This window comes from Amphiprion ocellaris, chromosome 6 (genome assembly GCF_022539595.1).
Source record: "Amphiprion ocellaris isolate individual 3 ecotype Okinawa chromosome 6, ASM2253959v1, whole genome shotgun sequence".
Lineage (NCBI taxonomy): Eukaryota > Metazoa > Chordata > Actinopteri > Pomacentridae > Amphiprion > Amphiprion ocellaris.
Genome location: NC_072771.1, coordinates 35,985,523 through 36,010,257, shown reverse-complemented (window position 1 = coordinate 36,010,257; position 24,735 = coordinate 35,985,523). Strand labels below are relative to the sequence as shown.

The 24,735-nt window shown below is 39.7% G+C and overlaps 1 protein-coding gene across 1 annotated transcript in view; it reads left to right on the top strand.

The window, feature by feature from the left end:
- srrm4 (serine/arginine repetitive matrix 4) overlaps positions 1-24,735 on the top strand; it is a 68,618-nt gene that overhangs the window by 26,047 nt on the left and 17,836 nt on the right. Inside the window, exon 2 of the mRNA XM_023277317.3 lies at positions 19,109-19,240. Within this exon, the coding sequence (XP_023133085.1) occupies positions 19,109-19,240 (132 nt within the window). The remainder of the gene's footprint in view (positions 1-19,108; positions 19,241-24,735) is intronic.

The following is a 24,735-nucleotide window of genomic DNA, read 5'->3' as shown; positions in this document are numbered from 1 at the left end:
TCAAAAAAGACAAACTCTCTAAGCTCAGATTCAATACCACCCACTATTGCACTGAAGCAGAGGCACCTCTCGTTTGATAAGAGGGTACTTCAAAAAGTTCTCAGCTTCACTCGGAAATAAGAGGCCTAACTATAGACTATATAACCTCATATTAGTGTCCACAAAACGCAAATGCTTGTCACCATTTTCTTCAAATGTTGACGCCAGATCAGAAGTTCAAGAAATTGAAATGACAAGGACACTTCTGGCTCGTTTTCAGGCTGATCTAGTCGAATTCCTCAGGAGATTTGTGACCCGGGATGAGACTTGGGTTCACCACTTTAATTCAGAATCAAAGTATCAAAGCAAAACAATGGAAACACACCAATTCTCTTGTTCATGTAAGTGGCGTCTGCTGGCAAGATGATGGCTTCTGTGTTTAGGGACATTGAGGGATTTGCTCATGATTGACTCACTAATGAGGACTGCTATGCATCAGAATTGTGAAAGAAGCAATAAAACAAATAAGAAGAGGAAAGCTTTGAGTTGGCATGTTGTTGCTCCAGGACAATTCTTATTCACCGACCTGAACCGTCTGGCTTCTCTTTTCCAAACTGCACTAGCATGGTGGCCTTTTTTGGAGGGATGAAGAAGTCGTGCATGCTGTTATGGAGGTCCAAGATGTGACCCACGAAGGGATAGTAAAGTCTCAACATCAGTGGACCAAGTGCATCGGAGTAAAAGGAGAATATGTTGAACAATAATGGAAGAACAAACTTTCTCCCGTCACGTTTTCTGGTGAGGTTGAGAACTTTTTGAAGTACCCTTGAATAATACAACACGTTTTAAAGAACACGGTTCAAAAAGCTTCCTTTTTTAAATCCAAATTTCTGCCTTTGTGTCTCATAAAATTTATAAAATCATGCAATAACTTTTCAAGTGGTCATTTACAAGAAATATTAAGTATAATTTCAAAAGTCAAATTGCAAATTGATGCTGTTTAGCACGAACTAATTTTTGAATGGGGCCTAAATTCTGACTTGTCTTTATCTTTTAGTGCGTGCATTCTTGCCTATGAAAGTAACTGATTTTTTAATAGAGCCTCATGACAGGACACCTCAGCCCCTGAAATAGCCTTGTTCATACATATTAGCTACATTTTTGTCCTAAATCTATGAACTGAAGCTGTATATGGCTTACCACCTTGCCTAAATAAATCTTTGTGGATATTATGTAAGATATTCCACCAAAAAAAGGAGCGTGTCAGAAAGTGACATTGCAGTGCTCAAGGACGTTTTTTTGTGAAAATACTGAGTGATATTTTTTCATAAAACCTTCCCACAGTGGCTGAAGTTAGTTCATCACTTCTAAGGGCCAGAAAGCTGTGACTCCTACAAGCTTCTCTCATTTAGGTTCGATACACACCACGAGTAATAAGCAACAGTACAACACCATATGTGCGTAGTGCTTTACAGCTGATGCCGCTCATTACATCCACATTAGCACAGTACAGTAACATGCAGCCCGACGCCGCTGCATGGTGAATCCTTTAAAAAAAAAAAAAACTTTGACTTTTAGGGGGATTATCCTTTAATAGGGTTTAAGCCCACTATAAGAAGACTCTTTAATTAAGCCAGTAATTTCAAGCCATGTGGCTGTGATGCTATTTCAATTAAATGTCATTATGGTTTGCTGTATGTCACATCAGCCTCTAACCTAGAATTATAAGAATATCAAGACAAGGGAGCTCATATAGAATTTACATTAGATAAAAATGGCACTAGACGTGTCTTATTTTTTTTTTTATTCTGATATTATGGTTGTTTTTTTGTTTTCAAGACAGGTCAAATGACAGAAAATATTCTAATTACTTGTAAAAATTGCATCTGAAGCAGGTAAGATTCCTTTTGATGAGGTTAAACCCTCAAAAACTGTTTTCTGTCAACAAAAGCTACAAGTAAGCATGTCAAAGAGAAATGCATACTTTCAATAAATTAAAAACAATCTCAAATAAGCATAATGGTGCTTGTTTGTCTTCCTGAGCAACAGAGGTTATGTAGTTAAATAAATCCCCTCAGGACCTTGACAGCTTTTGCCTTCCCACACATTAAAGATAATGGAATAATTCACTTGCCCTTGAGCCCCCTTACCGTGCATCCATACAGAACTTCTTATTGGGTCGCCGGCAAATTGAATGAACCCGCTTTCCATAAAAAGGTAATGGACTCCTTCGGATAGCCCTCTAAATAACCAGGACGGAAGGGGAGGTGAGATGAACCAATTTATTATCCGACTTTGAAGAAGGTGCGCATGGAGGGTAAGGTCACTCTCTCATTGATCACCGGTTCCCCCGTAGGGAAATGATAATTATGTGTACCAACACGGACCGAGGTCACCTCCAACCAGCACCAGGAGCAGGTTAGAAACCCTCTCCAGAGAGGAAGCATCAGGAGCCCTCTTCTTTAGACTCAAACTGTCCCTAAACCAGTTGGATTTTATGGTTCTGTAGAGATGTTTGTCAGAATTTGTTAAACAGAGCACTTATTTTTAGGCTGGTTTTAATTTGATGTATTACATTGGGAAATATTGTACTCAAATAACAATAGTGACCTTTCTAGCATAAAATCGCTGGTATAAAAATATCTCTGACAACCTAAGTAAATTTGCCTCTTACATAATTTGTTGATCTCTCCCATTCAGTGCAAGAGAAGCAACAGTTTTCAGATTTTAAAATGAAGTTTTGTAATTAGAAATCTCTCAGTTGGATTTTCTCAATGCTAATGGAACCATATTTGGTCAGTTTAATGTCCAGTAAGCAAGTTTCTGTTCTTTGTGGCCTGCAGTACTCAGGATTGAAATGCACAAAAGGGTGTTCAGACGTCATGGAAACCTGCACTAAACATGTTTGTTATGCAGATCGAGTCTCAGCAAACTAAATCATCATGTTGGGCTGCAACACAAATCTCCCAATTAATTTAGACGACAGACAGGTAATAAAATTTCCATCTGGCATCTGCCTCTACTGGGACGGCTTTAAAGGGGGAATAAAACCAGATCTGTTATTTTACGACACGTGATAACTGTGAGCGAGCTGATACAGCAACAAATAATTATTATTTTCATTATCGACTAATATACAATTCATTTGTCTGTTAATCAATGAATCCAGAACTTGTCAGAAAATAGTGCAAAAAAAAAAAAAACAAGCAAACACCTCATTTTGTCCTACTAACTTTCCAAACCTGAGATTGAGGGTTAAAAACGACAGCCTGAAAAGTTGTATTTGAATAATTACTTGAACAAGTACGCAATTTTCTGATATTTCTATTTATTTATAAGGGGCAACCAAAAATTTCTGTGATATGCCTACATAAATCGGTAAACATACCTGATTTAAATTTGGCTGCTTTCCCTTTTGAAATAGTCGCTTTGTACCACAATAAAGTGCTTGTAACACTGGAAGTCCTGTCAGCATGTGAAGCACCACCTCCAGTGGTGGCTGAATCTCCTAACCTGCGTCAAAATGAAGATCTTTAAACTTGAATTTCAGTTTGGGTGAAACAAAGAAGGCACAGGGAGCTAAATCTGGTGAGAAGGGATGGGGAGGAGCAATGATTGTGCTGTTGTAGCTCCCCCAAAAAAGACATGCATTGCACCACAGTTGAGGTTGTGTTTTTGCAAATGTTTCAAGTACGTTATGTCAATTTCTTCCTTGATAGTCCGATCCCGGGAGGACAAATTGAATGTTGAAGAGAACATCAAGCATTATCCTGGTGCTGCTTGTCCAGTTTTGGGAGTTGTAGTTCTTCTATTGTGTAATCTGCTGTTTCTTTTCTTAGTGGTAGCTGCAGACCTGCTCCTCACCAGTGATAAACTATGACTTGGGAGATCCTGGTTTTTCACAGACACGTAACGGAAAGTTTTCTTTTCTGCTCCAGTTTGAGGTCAAAAATCACAAATGGTCTTTTCCCTGTGGTGACAAAAACTTGTGCTACACAAACAATCCCAGAACTTTTTGATCACACCTCATTTTGACTGATTGTTACAGATCAAATTTAACATTTCCATGCATTGCTTTCCAAAAAAACCTACAGTAAACAACAGAAATAAGACTTGATATAGACTGAAGACCTAGACACAGGTGAACTTCACTGTGTTCTGTCCAAAGTAGACAATCTAGCAAAACAGATGCTGTCATAATGTAACTTTTCTGACTTGAACTGAAAGAAAAAAGAAAAAGGGGCACCTATCTCAAGGAAATGGCAAAAGTCACCGTCCTCACAGCTGGCAGGACAAGACTGTTCTTCTTCTCAGACTGATGCAGATGTCTGTAGATCACTGGATGACTATGGCTGCTCTGATTTATGGTATATCATCCAGTCTGCTCTGCTTATCTTTTACAAGCTAAAGGCATTTCTGTCTGGGAATCGGATGGAGTCGAGCCGACAGCCAGCAGCTCCCACACTGATTAGCATCGGGGGGGAGAGAGGTGGGTGGAGGAAAGAGAAAGTCAGCAGGTGTCTTGATTGCTCTCTGTAGTCGTCACATTCTGCATGCTCTGTTCCATTTTTCAGGTAATTATTTTAGATGTGAATGTGAGGTTGCATAGCTAATGTAAGTCTCTGTGAGAGCCAAAAGTGATATGTAGCACTTGTAATCGATGCCTTCATACACTTCTACATGTGTGCACAGTCATGTAGAGCAGGGAGTAGGTCATGCATGTTCCACAAATCAGTGTCAGACATGGAAGCGAGGATCATTCCTTACGTGTGAGATGCTGTTAGTTTAGTTTTAAAAACTAAAACTGTCTTTCTAATTGCATTTGAGAGCAATATGAGTGGGGATGAACTGCAGGAAGAGACAATTAAATTCATCCATCCATCCATCCATCCATCCATTATCTATGCACCGCTTAATCCTCATTAGAGTCCCAGGGGGCTGGAGTCTATCCCAGCTGACTGAGGGTGACGGCAGGGACACCATGGACAGGTTACCAGTCTGTCACAGGGCTACACATAGAGACAAACAATCACATTTGCATTCACACCTACTGACAATTTAGAGTTACCAATTAACCTTAGCATGTTTTTGGACTGTGGAAGGAGAAAACCCGGAGAAAACCCGGAGAAATCCCACACATGCACAGGGAGAACATGCAAACTCCATGCAGAAAGATCCCAGGAATTTGGTGATGCGAAATAGGGATCTTCTAGCTGCAAGTCGAAAGTGCTAACCACCAAGCCACTGTGCAGTCCCTATTCAATTCAGTTCAGTTTTATTCATATAGTACCAATTACATTTCAGGTTGTCTCAAGATGCTTTACAGAACCCATACGGCCTGAACCCCCGGAGCAAGCCCTAAGGCGACAGTAGGAGTGGACAAGGAAAAACAGCATCAAAAGCAGATTGAGATGGGGGGGGGGAAGCTGACACTGAGGATATGACATCAGTGGCCCACAGGGTGTAGCAACGTACGTGGGAGGAGGCCCCGACTCCGATACATCACAGACAGCAGGTGTTACAGGACTGTACTCACAAAACCGAGACTCAGCTTCTTGGATGAGACTCAAATAGACAGAGACAGAAGGTTAAAGCGCACAGAAACAAAGTCGAACAAGCCTGGAGGTCTGAAACAAGCATATGAAGAGAGAGGGGGGTAGTCAGTTGGATGGTGATTGCATACAATGCCGTACTCTGAGGCCCATTTATAGCAACGAGTTGCTGGTTGATCTGCTGGATCAGTTGGACGCTGCGCCTCCATCTGCCTCAGCACCACACCTGGTAGGTGGTAGAGAGGGAGCAGCGATGAGAACATGAGGAAGGATCATGGGGATAGCTCACCTGTTCGTGTCTTCACGCCAGAACCAGCATTATCAGGCAGAGCGTGGAAACGATAATGAGCACAGGTAAGGGGAAAAGACAAGAATTACGCAATTCAAGTTGGAAATTAAACTTTTTTTATGTTTTGCAGTTCTAGCATTAATTTCAGTGGTGTTGCTGTATATTCAGCTTTTAAACTTCAGTCTTTTATACAATACTGGCTTTGTAACTATAGTCATGTTTTAGTTACTGTCACATGCATTTTGAGGTATAGCATTAGGATAAAATAATGGGGAATGGCAAAAATGGGAAAAACAGCAAATAAACTTCCTTGAGTTGATTTTTGATTTAATCGAGAAAAAAATGACTGCAGGAATCCAGATGTTACCCGTTTGCTCTAAAGCTTCACTTCTCGCCTATAGCAGATCTGAATCAACTTTACTGGCCAGGTTTGTATGCAAACAAGGAATTTGACTCCGGTGAATCTTATCTCTATATGTCACATCTAAAAATAAGGTAGAAGTTGAGGAGACAAATAAACACCCATAAATATCCATAACACTGTATCTACAGTATGAGAGAACCTCTACAGACCCAAGGACACAAAAGGAAACATCCTGGTTGACTTTACTCTTTTACTGACATTGATTATCTAATGAGGTCTTGTGAAATGTGCTCGTGAGCAGTTCTTTGTGAATAATTCAAGGGGCTGGTTTGCATAGTAAAGGGACTCGCAGCTGAGGGGGAAGTTGGAGGAAAACAAAGAGATGGAAAGTGGAAGGGAGGGGAACATGCTTGTCCACTCGTTGTCTAATTACTAGCGTATATTTAGATGTTGTCAGCAGTGTCTTGGCTCTTTCTGCCACACAGAGGTGTCCACTGGCCCACTGAGCTTCATTCTGCCTGTCACGGCCGACTGCTAACCTGATGTGTTTACTGACACAAATTAGGGTGGAACTCCAGCAGCTCATTAAGGCAGAGGGGGGAGATTGAAATACCAAAGTTTGGGGTCCCAATCTGCTTGCCCATCGAGGTCCTTGCATCTGGACAGGTGTGTGAAGACGCCATTAAGTTAATGCCCAGAATTATTCCCCCAGAACAACTGCAAGCACATGTGATGGATTATAATTGGATCCTGAAGTGAGGAAAGGCAGCTCAGAAGGTCCTTAATGCACAGAGCTGAGGCTGCTGGTCTGTCAAAGCAGATTTTAAATTAGCTTCAGTGTCATGGAAAAAATTTATTTACGGTTTTATTTGCAGTCGCCGGTAAATATTACTTGTTTAGTCGGCTGATTATGTCTCAACCAGATGGCAGTTTCATTTCCTTTCTCTTCTTTCAATTAATTGGGAGAGGTGTGCTGCAAGAGTTGATAATATTTATTGAGTCGCTCACAAAAATACAAGTTCCTTCTCACAGACCCGAATTCACATTTAAATGGAGCAGCTGAAACGTCCAATCCTGATCACATCTGTCAGCTGCCTGTTTGAGTGGTGAAATTAGACTTTGCTGGAATAATAACTTCCTTTTTACTCTCAGGACTATTTCCCCTGATCCAACTTTTTTCCCTGAAAGACTCGACTCCTCTTTGGTCAAACTGCAGGAGCATCTTCTGCCAGTCAGTCAACCCGGAGGCCTGTTCCTCTGCAACTTCCTCTCAGCGCATTGTTCATCTCTGGTGTCATAGTTGGGCTAATTAAACACGGGGCGCACAATGATTATTGCTTGCTGCTCTCCACATGCATTAGCATCTGCAGAAGGTTCTTCAGTAATCTCCTTTACACAGGAAGAAGTGCGATGAGGAAATGCAGCTCGCAAGCTGCTAATTAAACCCAAGCAGGCCTACTTCCCTCTCTCCGCCTCCACATAAAAAACCCTCTAATCACTTCTAACTCAATTTGGAGGCAAGTAATAGATGCACACGTAAGATTTATGATGCATGAAAGAGGAGGAACGCTGCAAGTTTTGATGCTAACGGTCGCACCTGAGAAGACAGCGTGATGCCAAAGTTATTCTGAATATGTTGAGCTTGACCACAAATGGCATAAAGACGATGATGACAGCGCAGCATTCGTATGAGGCTAATCAGCTGTCAGGCAAGCTTTGTTGTGCATGTTGCAGTCTTTATTCCCATGTTAGAATTCCTCTTTTTTTGCTATTGGACGTCAACTGCTGCTTCACACAGTGGAATAAACTTCGTCTAACATTCTGCTTCTCAGGCCAAAGCAGCTTGTAACAGGAATGAAATCCAAAGCAGCAGCGGCAGGGAACGCTGCCATCTTTTTCCGAGCTTCGAGCAGCGGTCCCTAATTCACAGAGAAGCGCTGCAGCCGTGTTTCACGTGTCACCGTCCAACGAGACGTTTCCTATTCAAATCGCGCTCTCTCCACGGCGGCGGCATGTCGTATGAAGACGTTATTGAATTGTTAACATACGTCAACGTTTCTCCCCTCCGCTCAGCCTGTAGTGGCTCCTGTAATGAACCACGGCGCTAACACTGCGGTTTGATTTGATTTTAGCTCTACAGAGAGAAGGCAAATAGAAAGAGCTGCCAATGAAATCCAGCAGGTTTACTCGAGTCAAGTGAAGCCTTTAGGCTGTAATTCACTGACATAAAAAATTTAAAAAGATGAATTTATTTTCCAAACGGGTTCATCTTGTAGTTGATGTTACAGTTCACATTTACATAACTCTGGAGAGGAATATGCAGGGATATTTTAATTTTAATAAGATGTTCTTTAATACTAAAGCCTAAAGATTAATACTTTTTTAAATGTGAAAGTAGACTCTTTTCTTAATGTGCAGTATTATATAAGGCAACAAATCTGATCTACTGTCCGGCTCTGTTTTAAAAGTAGAAATGTTTAAACACTATTTCATATCTACTAGAATTTATATGGTGTTGTTGCATGTTTTTTTCACCTTCCTTGTCTGTTTTACTGTAAACTGAAATATTTTTCCTAAATAAGCAACAGTTGTTCTGTGTTTCTCAACTCTGACTTCTAGTATTTACTTTATAGGATTGGTAGTTGATTTGACTTTCTATTCGAGTTCCATTTGGCTTTTTAACATCCTGTACACCTCTGGTAACTGTAAGTTCGATTCCAGTTTGACTTGAGCGCAGATTTATTCCCAGTCAATGAGACTTGTGACAATATCCGTGGATTGAGGAACCGAAGCCTTGCTCCTAATGAGCAGCCATTAGTGCTGAGGTCAAAGATCACAGCTTTTTTTTTCCCTGTATCGATCCCAGTCGATCTTCACCTGCCGGAGAGCTTCCAGTTATCTCTGCTAACCACATCAGCCTCATTAAACCAGCTGCCGGTGAGATCATTTAAGAGTTATGACGGCAAAATCTTGAGAGTTCCAGCGCTTCTTTGTGTAAAAAGTGATCATAGATGTGATTCAAGGTCATGGAGTCGCCTTTGTGTTGTTGCATGCTGACATTTTCCAGAGTTTTCCTGCTGGTTCGAACTGGCCAAGTAGTCCAGATTGTCGTCAGCTATAATGATGGCTTTCGGCTCCTAAGTCCACTCCGGTCCTACGCAGTCTGGCTCACGCCACTGTTATAATTATGCGTGTCTTTTAAGATTTCTGACATATTCTGAGCTTTCTAATCAACCCGAGTAACCTTTTGCTTGGAGTTACAGTTCTTAGGTAAACACTTCCCTGGCCGGAGGCGGAGGTCTGAGCCAATCGACTCATTTGTTCTGTTGGAAAAGTGATTGCTGCCGAGTGGCAACTGCTTTAATTTGATTGATGTGTGGTTCAGCAAGCGGTGGATTTGGTTGTAATTACTCTTTGTGCTCACCGTGATAAGGAAATTAATCAAGCCATTATGTTGCTCCCATTTTATCATCAGGACACAATAATTGAATAAACCAACCTCACTTGTCTTCAAAGTCACTCTGGCTCGCAGCAGCAAACTCGCCCGCTGGAAGGGTAAAGGCCTCGCTATTGCTGATTGGCTGATAGGGAGGACGTTGAGCGCATTTCACATGATGTAGTCACTCTGATTGGAATAATCAAGGCCTGCTCTTCTAATTTAATCACAAAGCAGCGTGTACGAGCAAATAATCTGCTTTGTTTGGAGCAAAAATTATTTTGTTCGTTGACAGCGATGGAAGAGAAAATATAAACATCACACTGTAAAAATACTCCTGCAAGAAAAAAAATTCTACTTAAGTACAAGTATGAAAAGTAAATTCACTCCTGATTGTTACATTAATATGTATGACCTTTAGAAGATTGTGATGCATCATTGTGTAAGCAGCCTTCTCCTGTTGTCAGGGTGGTTTCTTGTGGCTGTTTTGAGTGTGTCCCAACCTTAAAGTCAGGGTTACAAGATAAATCAAAGACTGTCAGGCATGATTAATGAGGCAGGACAAAAGATAATAAAACAGCTTCTGTACTTGACTTTTCTCTCATCTTTACTTCTTTGTGAAATATTTAAAAAATGTATCTCTTTTGCCTCAAATCTTCAGGGAGGAAATCACTCTGTTACCAACTTATAGACATGTAAAATGTCTAAAAATCAACTAGGAGGTTCCCACTGGTTTTTTAAAAATGGGGCACAAGACAAAAATGTTGAAAGCCATTGGTTATGTCTTGAATAATGTATTTTTAAGCCAAACCCTGCAGCAAGTATTACTTTCCTTTTGAAAGTTGTACAATAGAAGTATAACGTGGAAAACAAGTGAAGTACCGGTGAGTCACAGCTGCATTTAAGTGTAGCTCCTGAATAAATGTGTGTAGTTACTTTCCTCCACTGTTCCTTTGTACAATGCAGGAAGTATTTCTGTTTTAAAGGCTCCTACTGGTGAAAATTTTTTTTTTTTTTGCCGTGTTAACGTGTGCTTTTGGCATTTTTTTTTTTTTTTTTTGACATGCTGGAAACGTATCATGAGGAAAATGGACTGCAGTGCACCAATGACAGTTTCAAAAATGTAGATTCAGACTTTGAGGGTTTCATATGTAACAAACCTGCTGAACCAATCCTGTCAATTTGCAGGGTGTGGTTTTCTGTAACATTATTATTCTTCAGAATCAGTTTCTGGTTTGAGGATGTTTGTCCGGCTTACTCCAGTATTGCCATCTTGTAGGATTACAGCGTTTTATCAGCCTTGTAGGTGAGCTGGTGTGCTCGAGCTGCAGCGAATGATGGAGAGAAAGGTGGAAAGTTTCAAGATCTGCACTATCTAAAGAAAGAAACAGTGCAGAAGTATATCTAAGCCATTTTAAGGCAGGAAGGGATTAATTTCCTGGAAAACAAAGCATCCAAACATGTAACTCTGATACACAGAAATTAGTTTTTAGGGGTTTAATCAATGACCGGAGAGGGACTTATAAACTATTTGTTTACAGATAAATAGTGAACCTTGAAATTAAAAAGACAACTGAAAACATACTCCCATCATTACGTAACTGCACCCTAATGTACTGTCAAAGCTTCACGCCGAAGCTGGATGTGAGATTTGGAGCTGGCAAGCGGCAAAGACGGAAAATTGCCTGGGGCCGCTGATACCTCCTAGCTGGGGCTAAAGAGCCATTACATCTTTGATGTTCACTTCTATCATTCCGCCTTCCCATCATGCATTGTGAGGAAGGAGAGGCGGCCAATTTGGGGGCAGATCTCAGACGCCCAAAAGGATTTACATCCATCGCTGCAGTTTATTTCAGCAGGAGGAATGTCACCAAAAAAAAATCTGTTATCGGTCTGCGCACATTTGGGAGGAAAACTGTCTCTCTTGGGAACATGAGGTGATTTTCTTACTTATAAGAAATGAGCAGTTTAACTTGAGCAGACATGACAACCACATAAGTAGCAATGGCAACTAGATTAATTTAATGCCAGTGTAAGTGATTTATAGAATGTTATATCTTATACTTAATATGCCAGCTCAATCAGAAGTGCATTTAAATTAGAACTTCTTACATTTTCAAATGTCGTTTCATGATTCTGAAGCTTTTGGTGCAAAAAATCTATTGACATTTCCCTCAAGTTCTGAAGTTACTTCTAATGATCAAGTGGTCGGATCCTTTGCTCATGTGCTTAATTAATTGGTACGTCTTAATTGCAAGCCAGTGTGTTTCTTCAGCTTCAAAAATCTCTTAACATTTAATCAATAACACTCGACCTAAAAGTATGCACCTCCGCTTTGCAATGAAAAGTGTGAACAGGTTCTGAGCGTTAGCCGCTTGAGGGATGTGTTTCATTCACTCGGTGTGGGTTTTAATTGCTCGCTGGTGACCTTTGGGTGGTGATAAAGTTACTCTCGACTGGAGTCTGAAACTTGGATAAACACTCTGAGTGTAAATTAAAGCAAAGTGACTTGGGACCACCCTGTTGGGCTTTTAATTGTGGTAGTAGATCATCTCTTTCCCCAGTAATTATCTCAACTATCATCACTCGTATAATAGTGATAATCAATTGTTCCTGGTCGCTCTGACAGGGATAATGAAAAGTTTATTAGCCTCCCTGAACCTCACACGAGTGGCTGGGGAACTCTTAAATCATCTTGTGAAATGGGAGAGAAGGAAAAAAAATTAAAGCATCCCAGTTCTGCATCTTTTATTGTCACTTAGTCAGATTTTTCATGATTCCTGAGAGGATGAGGGTCATGCAAGTCCTTCCTCAGTCTCCATTATCTGCCGCGGTAAAGTCGACGTGTTTACAAGGTAGTAACTTAGAGCAGAGCTTAGTGAGTGCTAATTTAGACAATTTGGCAACTCTCCACAGGATGTTAAGGTTATTAGCCTGAGGGCCTCTCCACTGTATGGAGCAATGGCACTCTGAGGAAATCTTTTTTCCAATTTGTGTCGAAGTAAAGTTTCTTCAAGAGTTCTGCACCTAATTTCTACCATTAAATTAGCATGAGGAGCAGCCAAAAATGTGATCTGTGCTTCAGAAATCTAAAATACTTCATCGTTATTTGGCTTTAAATCCTCCGTCCAGTGCCTGATGTTGTTTTCCTGGTGTTGCTGTTTTTGCATTAGCTGTATCGATCCTTCCAGGTAGATCCACTAACTTGTTGCCACAGTTTGTTATTCACTCGCTCTGAGTCTTCCCGAGTGTCTCGCTCAGCAGGACGGAGCACCTGTGAGGATGGCATGACAACGGAAATCACAGGAGGGTCGACTCATACAGACATCTGAATGCTGGATCTGACAGTCAATCAAGGTTTCATTCAAATATCCGTTTGTTCCAGGCGTGGTGGAAAAACCTAAAGATTGTGATGCAACGAGGAGTCATACTGCCACCCCCATAACCGGCACTAATGGAAATCTGTAGAAATAGGCATCTAATAGGAATCTGTGGAGAAACAAGTTAATTAAAGGGGTCTGAAATGCTTCTGTAACACAAAAATATGCTTGTTTTTTATGATTTTATTGTTGTCTTTAGTCTCAAAGCTCAAATTGATGAGAACACTTTAGCATTAGCTTCATTTAGGCATGACCGCATTCTCCACATTCTCATCCAACTCCCTCCAAGAGAGTTTACATCACAAAAACATGAGCTGTTCCTTTAAAGTTCAATGGTACAGCCATTAAATGAACACTTTCACTAATTTAAATTAAGCGTACGTGAATATTCCCATGTAGACCTGTACACTGCACTTGCAAACATGCATAATTAAAGATTAATTGAACTAATTGGACCCTCCTAATTGGAAGCAGAGGCTGCGAGGATACACTGATTTACGCTGAGAGAGCACAACAACACGGCTGAGGAGGAGGAGGAGGAAGAGGAGGAGGGAGTGCATGGGTCTGTTTGTGCTTTCAGGAGCAGATTAGATCACAGAATAGAAAATGCACAAATACCCACTGAGTGTTTCTCAATTCCATCTCGTAAGGTCTCATTCTGTCACATCTATACGCACGAGGAAGGAAATGGAAGGAAATGGAAGGAAAAGGTGCATTTCCTCGTAGAACCTCCAGTCCCATCTACGCTGCTCTTCTGGAGAAACCTCAGAAGGTTCGTCGAAGCAAAACTGTCAGGCAGCTTTCTTCACACGCTCCGAGTAAACACCTGATTTGAAATAGCGGAGTGCAGATGAAAACATGAAAACATCGTGCTGAATGTAATTGGGGCAGCTGAGAATGCAGTCTGCATTAATCGCCAGCGTGATTTTTGACATGTTTTTAAATGCAAACATGGGAGCTGTGCAGCGCTGCTCCGTTGGTCGGTTTAATGGCAACCTGCACGCTTCTTGCACACCTGTACGGTGTCAGCTGATGTTGTGAGTTTTGAGCCCTCCGACAGTGAGCCGGTGTTGTGCAAAGCAGCTGGCAGATTACTGAGCAGCTCCTGGCAGATATTGGCGCAGTTCATCTCAATTTTACATCGTAAATGGGGTGTGGACAATGAAACTGTACACAAACCACGATGATCCTCCTGTGGGCTCCGCTAGTCAATGATGTTTTATGGATCTCATTTCGGCACAAAGCTGGAAGCTCGACGGACAAGCAGATGGTTTAAAAAGATGAAAAGATAGCAAAGGTTAGTCGAAAAATATTAGACCAGTTACCCACTTCTGCACATATGTACGAACTAACACCCCCTCTACATTCAATACCTGACGATAACAATATTTCACTACAGATTCATGTGGAAACCAAAATCCAAAGATATTCCATTAAACGTCACATATGAGAAGGAAAATTATTCAGTCATTGAAACTACAACTAAAGAATGCTGATGTTTTATGTTGATAAAATGAGGTAAATCATTCATCAATCATCAAAATAGCTGCCAATAATTTTTTTCTCCATTAGGTAATCACTGGGCTTTTCACTGGACTGTTTATTAATCATCATAATATGGTCATTTTAAAAGTCAAATATATGTGCAAACCAGTGCAACAAGTACAAAATAAACTTAATTCTAAAGGTTCATCAATTTGCTCCCTACATAATATTTACTTCTGGCATCGGAAACATTAATGTTGATTTATTGTTGACTTGAAGCACGACACAGGATGCCTCATTTGTTTCAATGCTTAACTAACCGTGATATTTTCTTAATGTTACACTGAAGGTTTGCGACATATTATATTCTGTTTCTTTGCCAACACATTGCATGAAAAAGACCAAAACCAACACTATGTTAATTTATCTCTAAATACTTTCCAACTTCCCACTCAGCTGCTGCTTCCCAGCTTTTATCTTTTAAGAAAAGCTTAGTAATGGCCTCAAACAGCAGGGCGCTGTGATTTTTAGTAAACAATATTCAATCGAGAACAAATAGTATATTTGTTGGAGATTCTTTTTGGCTGCACTAGTTATTGCAGCACAGTTTCATTGCGTGCAATGAAGGTAAAGTTGGGAGTGACTCATAATTAACTACTGAGCTCCACCTCATTAGAATAAAAGCTGTTACTGGTGTGACTCACTGTTGCGTTTTTAATATTTTTTGGATAAGAATGGAGCTTTGTGGCACAGAGAAATAAGATATATCAGGAAATACTTGAGGGCAGGATGACTTCACTGGTGGTTTGAGTGACACTTTTATGACAAGGTAGAATATCACCAGACTTTTCCTTTAGTATGAGGTTTTAGTAGCTTAAAACTCACAACATTTCTCTGGTGTCAAAGTCACAGGTTTTAGACATCCATCTTAAGAGCCAGAAAAATTCTCAAAGATATATTCTTATACAATGAAGCTGTATTTTCAACTGAATTAAGTTTTAATTGTAATATACCATAAATAGATTTCTAATCATGTGTAATAATAATCATTGACGATTTATTGTATTGCTTTTCTACTGCCAGCCAATCATATATTAGATGGGAATGGACTCGTCACCATGGCAATCCAGAAAAATGGAGGCAAAGCTTCAAAGGTGATTAACATTGTAAAGGAGCCAAGTCACGTCAACATTATTTATATATCAATGCATTTAAAACAACAGATGCTGAGCCAAAGCACTTTCCAATACAGAAACAAGACTGCTGTCTATTGGAACCCAAACCATGATATGTTCCTGGACGCTAAAACAGAACTTAAGTGTGAGAATAATGACCCCATATAGAACACAAACCTCACTTTCTTTGGTGAAAGTTGTTTCAGATTTATGCTACTCGCACTCATCCAAATGTGGACTTGTTTGTGGCTTTTTTGAAACCACTTCCTACTGAGTCATACTGTGACCTTTGCAGGAGACAAATCTTTCAAAGTGTAATTGAGAATGCAGGAGGAAAGTAACTTTGGGGAGACAAAGTTGAGCCCAACTTCCTCCGCAGTAATTGTGCCTTATCAGAGTGTTGCACTGGGGTGACTCATGGGTGGCCGAGAGGTTAGACGCCCAAAAAATATATGTATTCTAGAGAGAATGATATTATCACACTTTCTGGCTCGAAAACAAAAACACTGTCAGAATCTATTTGGCAGACTAGCAGTATATAAACACTTTTCGTTGGTTACAATGTGCACACTGTACCCATCTGTCCGTCCAGATTTGGAGCCGCACAGAGGTGGAAATCGCATCCTCGCTGCTTCTGTGTTTTGTCCTTTAAAAAGCACCGTCTTTCTTTTTGCGGCGTGTTTTTGTGCACCATCTGTCAGTATCGGCATCAGAGGCAGCAGAGCCCCATGTTGAGAGGAGATAGACGCTCCCTCTGTGACAAAGACTGGAACAAGAACTAGTCACAGCGTGGTCACTCCCCTCGGCCTCCCGAGACCAAATTACTCATCGCCAGGAGGGCCGTGCTTTGCATACGTGTACAGTACGACACGCATGATGACAAAAAGAGGTGTCAACATGAAGAAGTGGCGTTTTATCTCCACCTGCATCCCTGTACAGACGCCGGTTTCACTGAGTGGCAGTAAGGGACTGTAATGGACCTGATCCAGACTATGTCTCCATTTTACCTGTTTTACGGTAAACAAATCCTGTCAGGATTTTGGTGGATTAGTGTCCATGTAATTCCTCGTCATCGAGCGTCCTCACTTAATCCGCTCGGCATTTGCATTCATTTAAGGCTCTTTTTTTTTTTGCTGTTTTGTCCCTTTAAATACCTTCAGCTTCTTCCCGGTGATGAATTACAGCTACCAAAGGATGGCTGAGAGAGAAAGTGGACGTATGTGTGAGAGAAAAGAAGAAGAAGAAGCTAAAGGTGTTGTCTGACAGATGCAAACAGCCTGCAGTGAATCCATGTGCTTATAGTGCAACTAAGGTTAGATAAATTACCATTAAAGAAAGGAGGTTCTGTGACAACGTGGGAAAAGGTACACTGTGGTTTCCTACTGTACAGTGTCTGATTTACAGCTGGGAATTGACTGTGATTCTTTTGAAATGCAAGACTTTGATTGGCTGGGTCTCCTCAAGAGTAAATTACATTAAATCAAATGAAATAATATTTACAGGATGAATTGTTTTGGATGGTCTCTATGTCCCACTGCATTGGAAAGAGCATCTTCTGTTTTTGAATTTTGAAGATTTTAGAACTTACAGCACCGAAACAAAAAAATCTCTAAAATCAAAACATGTATATCAACATCAAAGAAGGAAATCTAGCTACTGTTAGAGCTGCATTGGAAACACTTTCTCCTCCACCTGCAATGTCTACACTTAGTAGTCGTAGCTGGTTTTAAACTTTTAATTACATCCATTGGTCTTCATCAGTAGTATAGAAGTAAAATTACTTCATTTTCATGTTAGCTTCACCGCTGAAGTTTAAAGTGTTTTTTTCTTTCTTTTAATATGGAACACAAAAAAACCTCAGTTTACAGTGACAAAAAACTGGAAAAAGCAGCACACCCTCACATTCAGAGAGGCTTTTTCTTTTGATTAACTATTTGTCAAATATCAGTTTGATTGAATTTAAAGCGAGCAGTTCGTCCTCTCCCACAGAAGTGTTTGGTTCTCCATCAACACTGGGAGAAAATGAACCAAATCAGCAGGTTATTTAAAGGTTCCTTCCCCGTCCTTCCTACCTGATCAGACTAATCATCCTTCCGTTTCCCGTCTTTATCTCCCCTCTCACCTCTCGCACACTCGGTCATGTCGGAGCACCCAGTGTGCCGTTTTACATTATTAGTTCCCTGTCAGGGTTGCTTCTTTTACGCCGAGGAAAACGGAGGTGAGGAAGATGGAAAGTGACGACTCCTGCCTGCTCATCGCTGGGGAGGGGGAGGAAGAAGACGAGGAGGAGGAGGAGGCGGCGTTGACGGCCTAATCTCTGCCTCTGATTATCTTCTCATTACAATCAGATGGGAGCCACTCGATGAAGAGGAGAATGTGTAATTACGCTAAAATCTCCCATGACTAAAACAGAGAATAATAAGCAGGGCTGGAAGTGTGTGTGCTCACATCCCATCATTCAGTTTATTTAGCTGCTCGCTCTCTATTTGACTGCAGATGAAGATTTTCTAGGAGATCCAGATGGAAGCTGGTTGATTTTTTTAAACTTTTTTTTCTTATTTTTCTCCAACAATGTCTTTATTATTTAATAATCAGTCATACAAAATGTTTATCCATGTGCTAACATAACTGCACAAGGGTTTTCTAATCATCAATGAGCCTTTCAACACCATTAGCTAACACAATGTAGCATTAGAACACAGGAGTGATGGTTGCTGGAAATGTTCCTCTGTACCTCTATGGAGATATTCCATTAAAAATCAGCTGTTTCCAGCTACAATAGTCATTTACCACATTAACAATGTCTACACTGGATTTCTCATTCATTTAATGTTCATTGAAAAAAAATGCTTTTCTTTCAAAAATAAGGACATTTCTAAATGTCCCCAAACTTTTGAACAGTGGTGGATATACAGAAGAAAACATGTTTGCATCAGGCTGCTGTACTGAATCAGTCTGATCTGTGTGTTCGAGTTGCACTCCTCTGCTGAAATTTCCCTTTCCAGATCTTCACCTGACTTTTAAAACTGTGTGGCTTCTTGATTTTATGCGCATCAGATGGGAAGAAAATCAACAACAACTTGAACCGTTGTCATGACCACGTCAGCCTGAGATGGAAAACAACGTTTTCCCCACCAAAATGTCACAGCAGCTGAAGCATGTAAATAACTACATTTCAAATGACACATCCATTTGAATGGTAAATGGCTGACCTCCAGTTTTGTTCCTGGAGAAGTGCTGGCAGGAAGAAATGGAGGGGAATAAAAACACATAACCCAGCAGACCAGATGGAACAAGGCTAACCAAGCATGTTAAATCGACCCCCGTTTCCCCATCCTATGATGGAAGCGTTAACTGTGTGGACAACTGGAAGTTTTCACTGTGGGCTCAAAAGCAAAACCCCCCCCCAAAAAAATGTAATCTTCTATTTCTTTTTCTCGCCTCACAGCTCTGACACAACAACCTGCCAGCCGCTCAAGACTGATGAGAGGAAGGCGGCGGACACGAGGGTGGACAAGTCGGACAGAAACGGCTGCATCAAAGGACGTAAACACCACGGCAGCCACCGCAGGGCCAGGAGGTGAGTGATCCCAAGCCATCAGCAAAAAACAAAGAATGAGCGCTTGTAAAGAGATGAGAAAGTTGACAAATCAATGCCGCTTGAAAGATGTAGTATTGTTGATCAGAGCGAGGAGTTTTTCTGATGATGAATGGTTGGAGTTTGTGGGGTGTTTTTTTTTTGTTTGGAGGTGCTTTTGTAGATTACAGTGCTGATGATAAAGCCTTTTGAACAGCACGCACCAAAAACTCCTTCAGGGCCCCACTCTGAGTGGGGAAAAAAACCTGAGCTAATCTCTATATTCTGGTGCAGGGAATGTAAACAGTCTTATCAGGTTGGACCCTGTGGAGAAATACAAAGATGCTGTGAGAAATTCCACACTGTGTCATTCAGATCCTCTCTTCCACCAAACACCTTGAACCAAAAGTCTCTGAGGATACTTTTCAGACTTCTTCTTCTGAGGTGGGAAAAATCAATCCAGGCAGCTTTTTTTTCTTTTTTTTTTTTTTTTTTTGAAGAAACCTCTTAATTAATCTACCTTCAAAGCCTCCGCAGTCACACAGCAGGGAAGCGGCCAGTGATACGTAAAACACGAGTGAAGCCACATCTGAAGTGTACGAGAGGATCATAAACACGAATCCCTTCTCTTTGGGTGAACTTTACCCGCCGGCTCCTTCTCTTTGTTTTCAAATTTGACAGAGAACACGCCGACATTTCCAGGTTTCTGCAGGAAAAGGCATCATAGGAGGAAAAAAAAGAAAAGCATGGTGTGAAAGATTTATAGCGTTTGTTATCCTTGAAGCCTTTTTCTGAGTTGAATCGACACCAGAGGACTTTTCTCCTCAGCAGCTCTGAATGACAGACAGATGAAGTCATTTGAAACTGAAGCACTCAGGAATCACGAGTACGACCAGTTTTATCACAGAGAAAGAATATAAAGTTACATGCCAATCTCTTGACTAAATGTTTCGAATATTTGATTTGTTTCGTTTTTTTATTGTATATTTATGTGATCCACGGTTAGCTAGCATCAGCTTTACATCTGTTGTCCCTGGATGAGGAGACAAAAAACGAGGGGGAGGAGTCTATTCCAGCTGATTTAGGGCGAAAGCAGGGGACACCTGGACAGGTCACCAGTCTATCACAGGACTACACAGACAGACAAACATTCATACCTACAGACAATTTAGAATCACCAATTAACCTCAGCATGTCTTTGGACTCTGGAAGGAAGCTGGAGAACCCAGAGAGAACCCACACATGCACAGGGAGAACATACAAACTCCATTAGAAAGATGCAAGGCCGGGACACAAACTGGAGATCTTCTAGCTGTGAGACGACGGTGCTAACCACCCTTACAAATTACATATATATTTTTAAAAAGTGTTTATAGGACTGGATTGAAGTATGTCTACTCTGCACTAGTACTTCTACCTGAAGGTCAACAGAGAGGAGGGATGACTGAGGAGATGCAGCCGCTACATGCAGCCTTATCAAAGGTTCTCTGGATGAATCCTGCATCCCCCAGCGGCCACCACACATAGACGCATGAAAAATAATGTGTTTGCATTCATTCATTTCCATTTATTAAACAGTGGTTAATGAGCTAGATCCATTTCCAAATACTTTGTCTCAATTACAAAGCTCTGCCTGAGAAAAGTCTCATCCGCTGAGGAAGACGTTTGTTCTGTGGATTGTTATCTTGCTAATTGGCCGGCAGCAGCTCGATTCAGCAGAGAAACCAAATGTTCATTTGAACATGAAACCATGAACTACTGAAACTGGATTCCTTCTAGAAACAGTATGTTGACTCTAGTGAGTGAGTTCTAGAAAGGAATTGTTGCCAATGAAATAAATCATTTTCTTTAAAACATTTAATTACCGGAAACCTCTACAAACAGAGAAATGAAGAAATGTGGTTTAAGAAAAAAAAAACGGCTTTTTGGTAAAATAGAAATTCTGCATTGAGCAAATTCTCATCAGATGTCCCCAGATCCCCTTTTCGTACGCCATTGTTCCACAAAATCACCATTCCCAGTGTGACTGGCAGTTGACTGCTCTCTCATTCTCCCTTTCATTCTCTCCACCTCATCAAAAGAAACTGTTTCTGCTGGCAAAAAGAAATGCAAATGCTTTCCTTGTGCTCTCTTTTCCACAAGGCCAGAATGGTGGAGGTGTTAATGAGTGACAAAGCGTTCTCATTACCAGGAGAGGGTACTTGGGCTTGGTCTGTCTAATCAGCCCTAATGCATTTCATTTCCTAATGCTCCCAAACTGCCGACTACACCAAGCAGGGTCATTTATTATAGCAGGACACTCCTCAGCACCCAGTGGAACAGACATATAGTCTCCAGAGCCTCTGTGGTCGCATATATCAAGGAGGAGTGCAGTTTGTCATTGTCTGGATCAGTCCAGATCACGCTCACCTGCGTGCTCGACCTTGTGTTGTGTAACATGGAGGTACATTCCGTTGAATTTGACGTGCAAATGGCAGCGATTACCCTCCAGTAAGCATGAAAGTGACTCAAAATGTAACGCGTGCAGCTGCTATTTGCGGGCAATTTGGTGTTTTCTGCCCAGAGCTGAGCCGAGTCTCATGCTGTACCATGAAAATATCCAGAAAGTAATAATGTTGCAGGGGAGAAAAGTTACTCTATAATTAGTAGTTCTATGCACAAAATCTCCGTTTTGTGTTGTTTACATTTTTTTTTTGCATAATATTCTGCACAAAATTGTTTTAAAAGCGAATTATTAACTGTTAAATGCACTTTTAAGATTCTTAAAATGTATTACTTACTCATTTTTAACACTGATATAAAAATTGACGTGAAGACCCTACAATATTATAATTTTTTTGCATTTTTTGTTTGTATAATTATACAAATTAATCAGACAAATTTAAATCCTAAAATCAAGAGTCACCAATATCAGATAAAATATATATTTATCTGATTAAGTAGGTAACACCCTACAATACTATATCTTTAATAAATATGCTTGGTTCATTTAAATATTATAGTTAAGACCCTAAAATATTATTCATTCTGCAAAAATTCCTCACTAATGTAGATGTGAAGGTAAAGACAATTATATTCATTATAAAAATTTATTTGACAAATTTATATATAAAAGTAAAGACCCTACAACATTAGATAAAATTCTGATTTAATTCTGATTTTGATTAACTTTTGAACACCCTAAAATATTCTTTATTATTCAAATTTGTCTACTTAAAATGTATCAGACAAATTTAAATATTCAGACCCTACCATCTTATTATTTAGGCCCTACAATATTATATAAATTGTATATTTTTCTGATTAACTGGTTAACACCCTACAATATTGAATATTTTAATGATTTCTTTTGACTAATTAAAATGTTGTGGTTAAGACTCTACAATCTTATTATTTATGTAAAATCCTAACTTAATTAAATATCAGGATTAAAGCCGTACAATGTCATTTGTTAAACAACTCTACCTGACTAATATAAGTTAAAATTTTAAGACTGTACAATATTATAAATTCTCCAGAATTAGCTGACTAATTTCAGTATTGAGGATAAGAACCTATATTATTATTTATTATGCAAATTTACCTGACTTACAAAACTGTACATGGTTGAAACCTTACAATATTCTTAATTATGCAACTTTATTAGACAAATATAAACACTAAGATAAAGACTGTACACTATTATATAAACTACCTATCTAATTAACTGGTTAACACCCTGCAATATTGTATATTTTATACATTTACTTGACTAATTACAATATTATATTTAATACACTACAATCTTTTTTATGCCAAAATCCTGACTTAATTCAATATCAAGATTAAAGTCCTACAATGTCATTTGTAAAACAGCTTTACCTGACTAATTTAATGTTCAGACCCTAAAATATTATTATTTTTCTGCAAAAATTACCCTACAATATTTTTTATGATGCAAATTGTTCAGGTCTTATCAAGAATAAGACTCTATGTTATTATTTATTATACTGATTTACCCAGCTCATTAAAGGATATATGGTTAAGAAAAAAACAACAACATTAAATTACATATTTATCTGATTAACTGGTTAACACCCTAAAGTATTATACATTTTATAAACTTACTAGACTAATTAAAATATTATGGTTAAGACCCAACAATCTTATTATTTATGCAAAATTATTCCTGGCTGAATTAAATATCTAGATGAAAACTCTACCATACCCTTTATTCAACAACTTCACCTGTCCTTTTTCATTTTAATGGTAAGACCCTAAGATTATTAATAATTCTGCAAAATTACCTAATTAGGATAAGACTCTACAGTATTATGTATTTATGTGATTAATTGGTTATCGCCCAACAGCACTGTATATTTTATAATTTTACTTGACTAATTAATAGACCCTGCAATTGTATTATTTATACAAAAATCCTGACTTAATTAAATATCAAGATTAAATCTCTACAATATTCTTTATTGAGCAACTTCACCTGTCCTTTTTGATTTTAATGTTAAGACTCTACAATATTATTAATTCTGCAAAATGACCTGACCAATTAAAATATGTACAGTTTAGACCCCACAATATAAATGTACCTTTCATTATGAAAGCTGGAATCTGCAATACTAGAGAGAGACTGTTGATATTTATTTGGAATATGGTAGATTTACCTTCCCTCTTGCTGCCACTGCCCTTTTCTCCATTTCCTGTTGCTGTGAAGAGTTTCCTGAGAATTCATCTGAGCCTTTTTGTTTCCCATCTTTAGAGCCAGAGCTGTGTAGAAACACCAGATTTTATTTCAGCGCACACACAACGGGTGGCTAGCAGTCCATAGGGAGAAACTGGCTAAATTTGACAGGAACTAGATTGAATTAGAGTCTTCCAGCTTCACATCTTCCAGCTTTAATGAGGAGAAAATTTGTGTTTAATCGACTCCATTTCAAAGTGCATATGTTAGAGCTTTGCGCCTTGTTGACACACTGAGATTCAAAGTGGCAGCCCTCTCTCGTGGTTCTCATGAGCCCGAGGCTCGACAGTGTGATTGCATTGAGCTCGTGATTTAGTTTCATGCATTCGTCGTCTCATTCGAGTCCCAGTAGCTGGTTAAAGTCGTATCAAAGAGAATCGAGCGCTCCTTGATTGCGAATATTAGCTTTTGCTTTATTTTTGTCTCGAGTTCTTTTACATTGCTGGGTGGGCGGAGTAGAAAACAAGTGTGTGCTTTGGTTTCACAAGAGGATAACTGACTGTTGACACCAGGAAATGTGCATGAACCCAAACCTTTTCTCAGATTCTTTGTGTCACAATTGGCGCTGCAATACATTTTCTAATTGTCAGTTATGTTCAAATGTGAACAACATATTAGATATCTGCTCTTTATCTCAAATAGTTAGACGTTGATTTGGTTCCTGGCTGGCCTGAACACTCAGTGCATGTTATTTCTTTGCATTCCTACTGTCTAGTAATGGTGAAAATGCCAGAAAACAACTAGTATTTCTCTTGTAAATGGC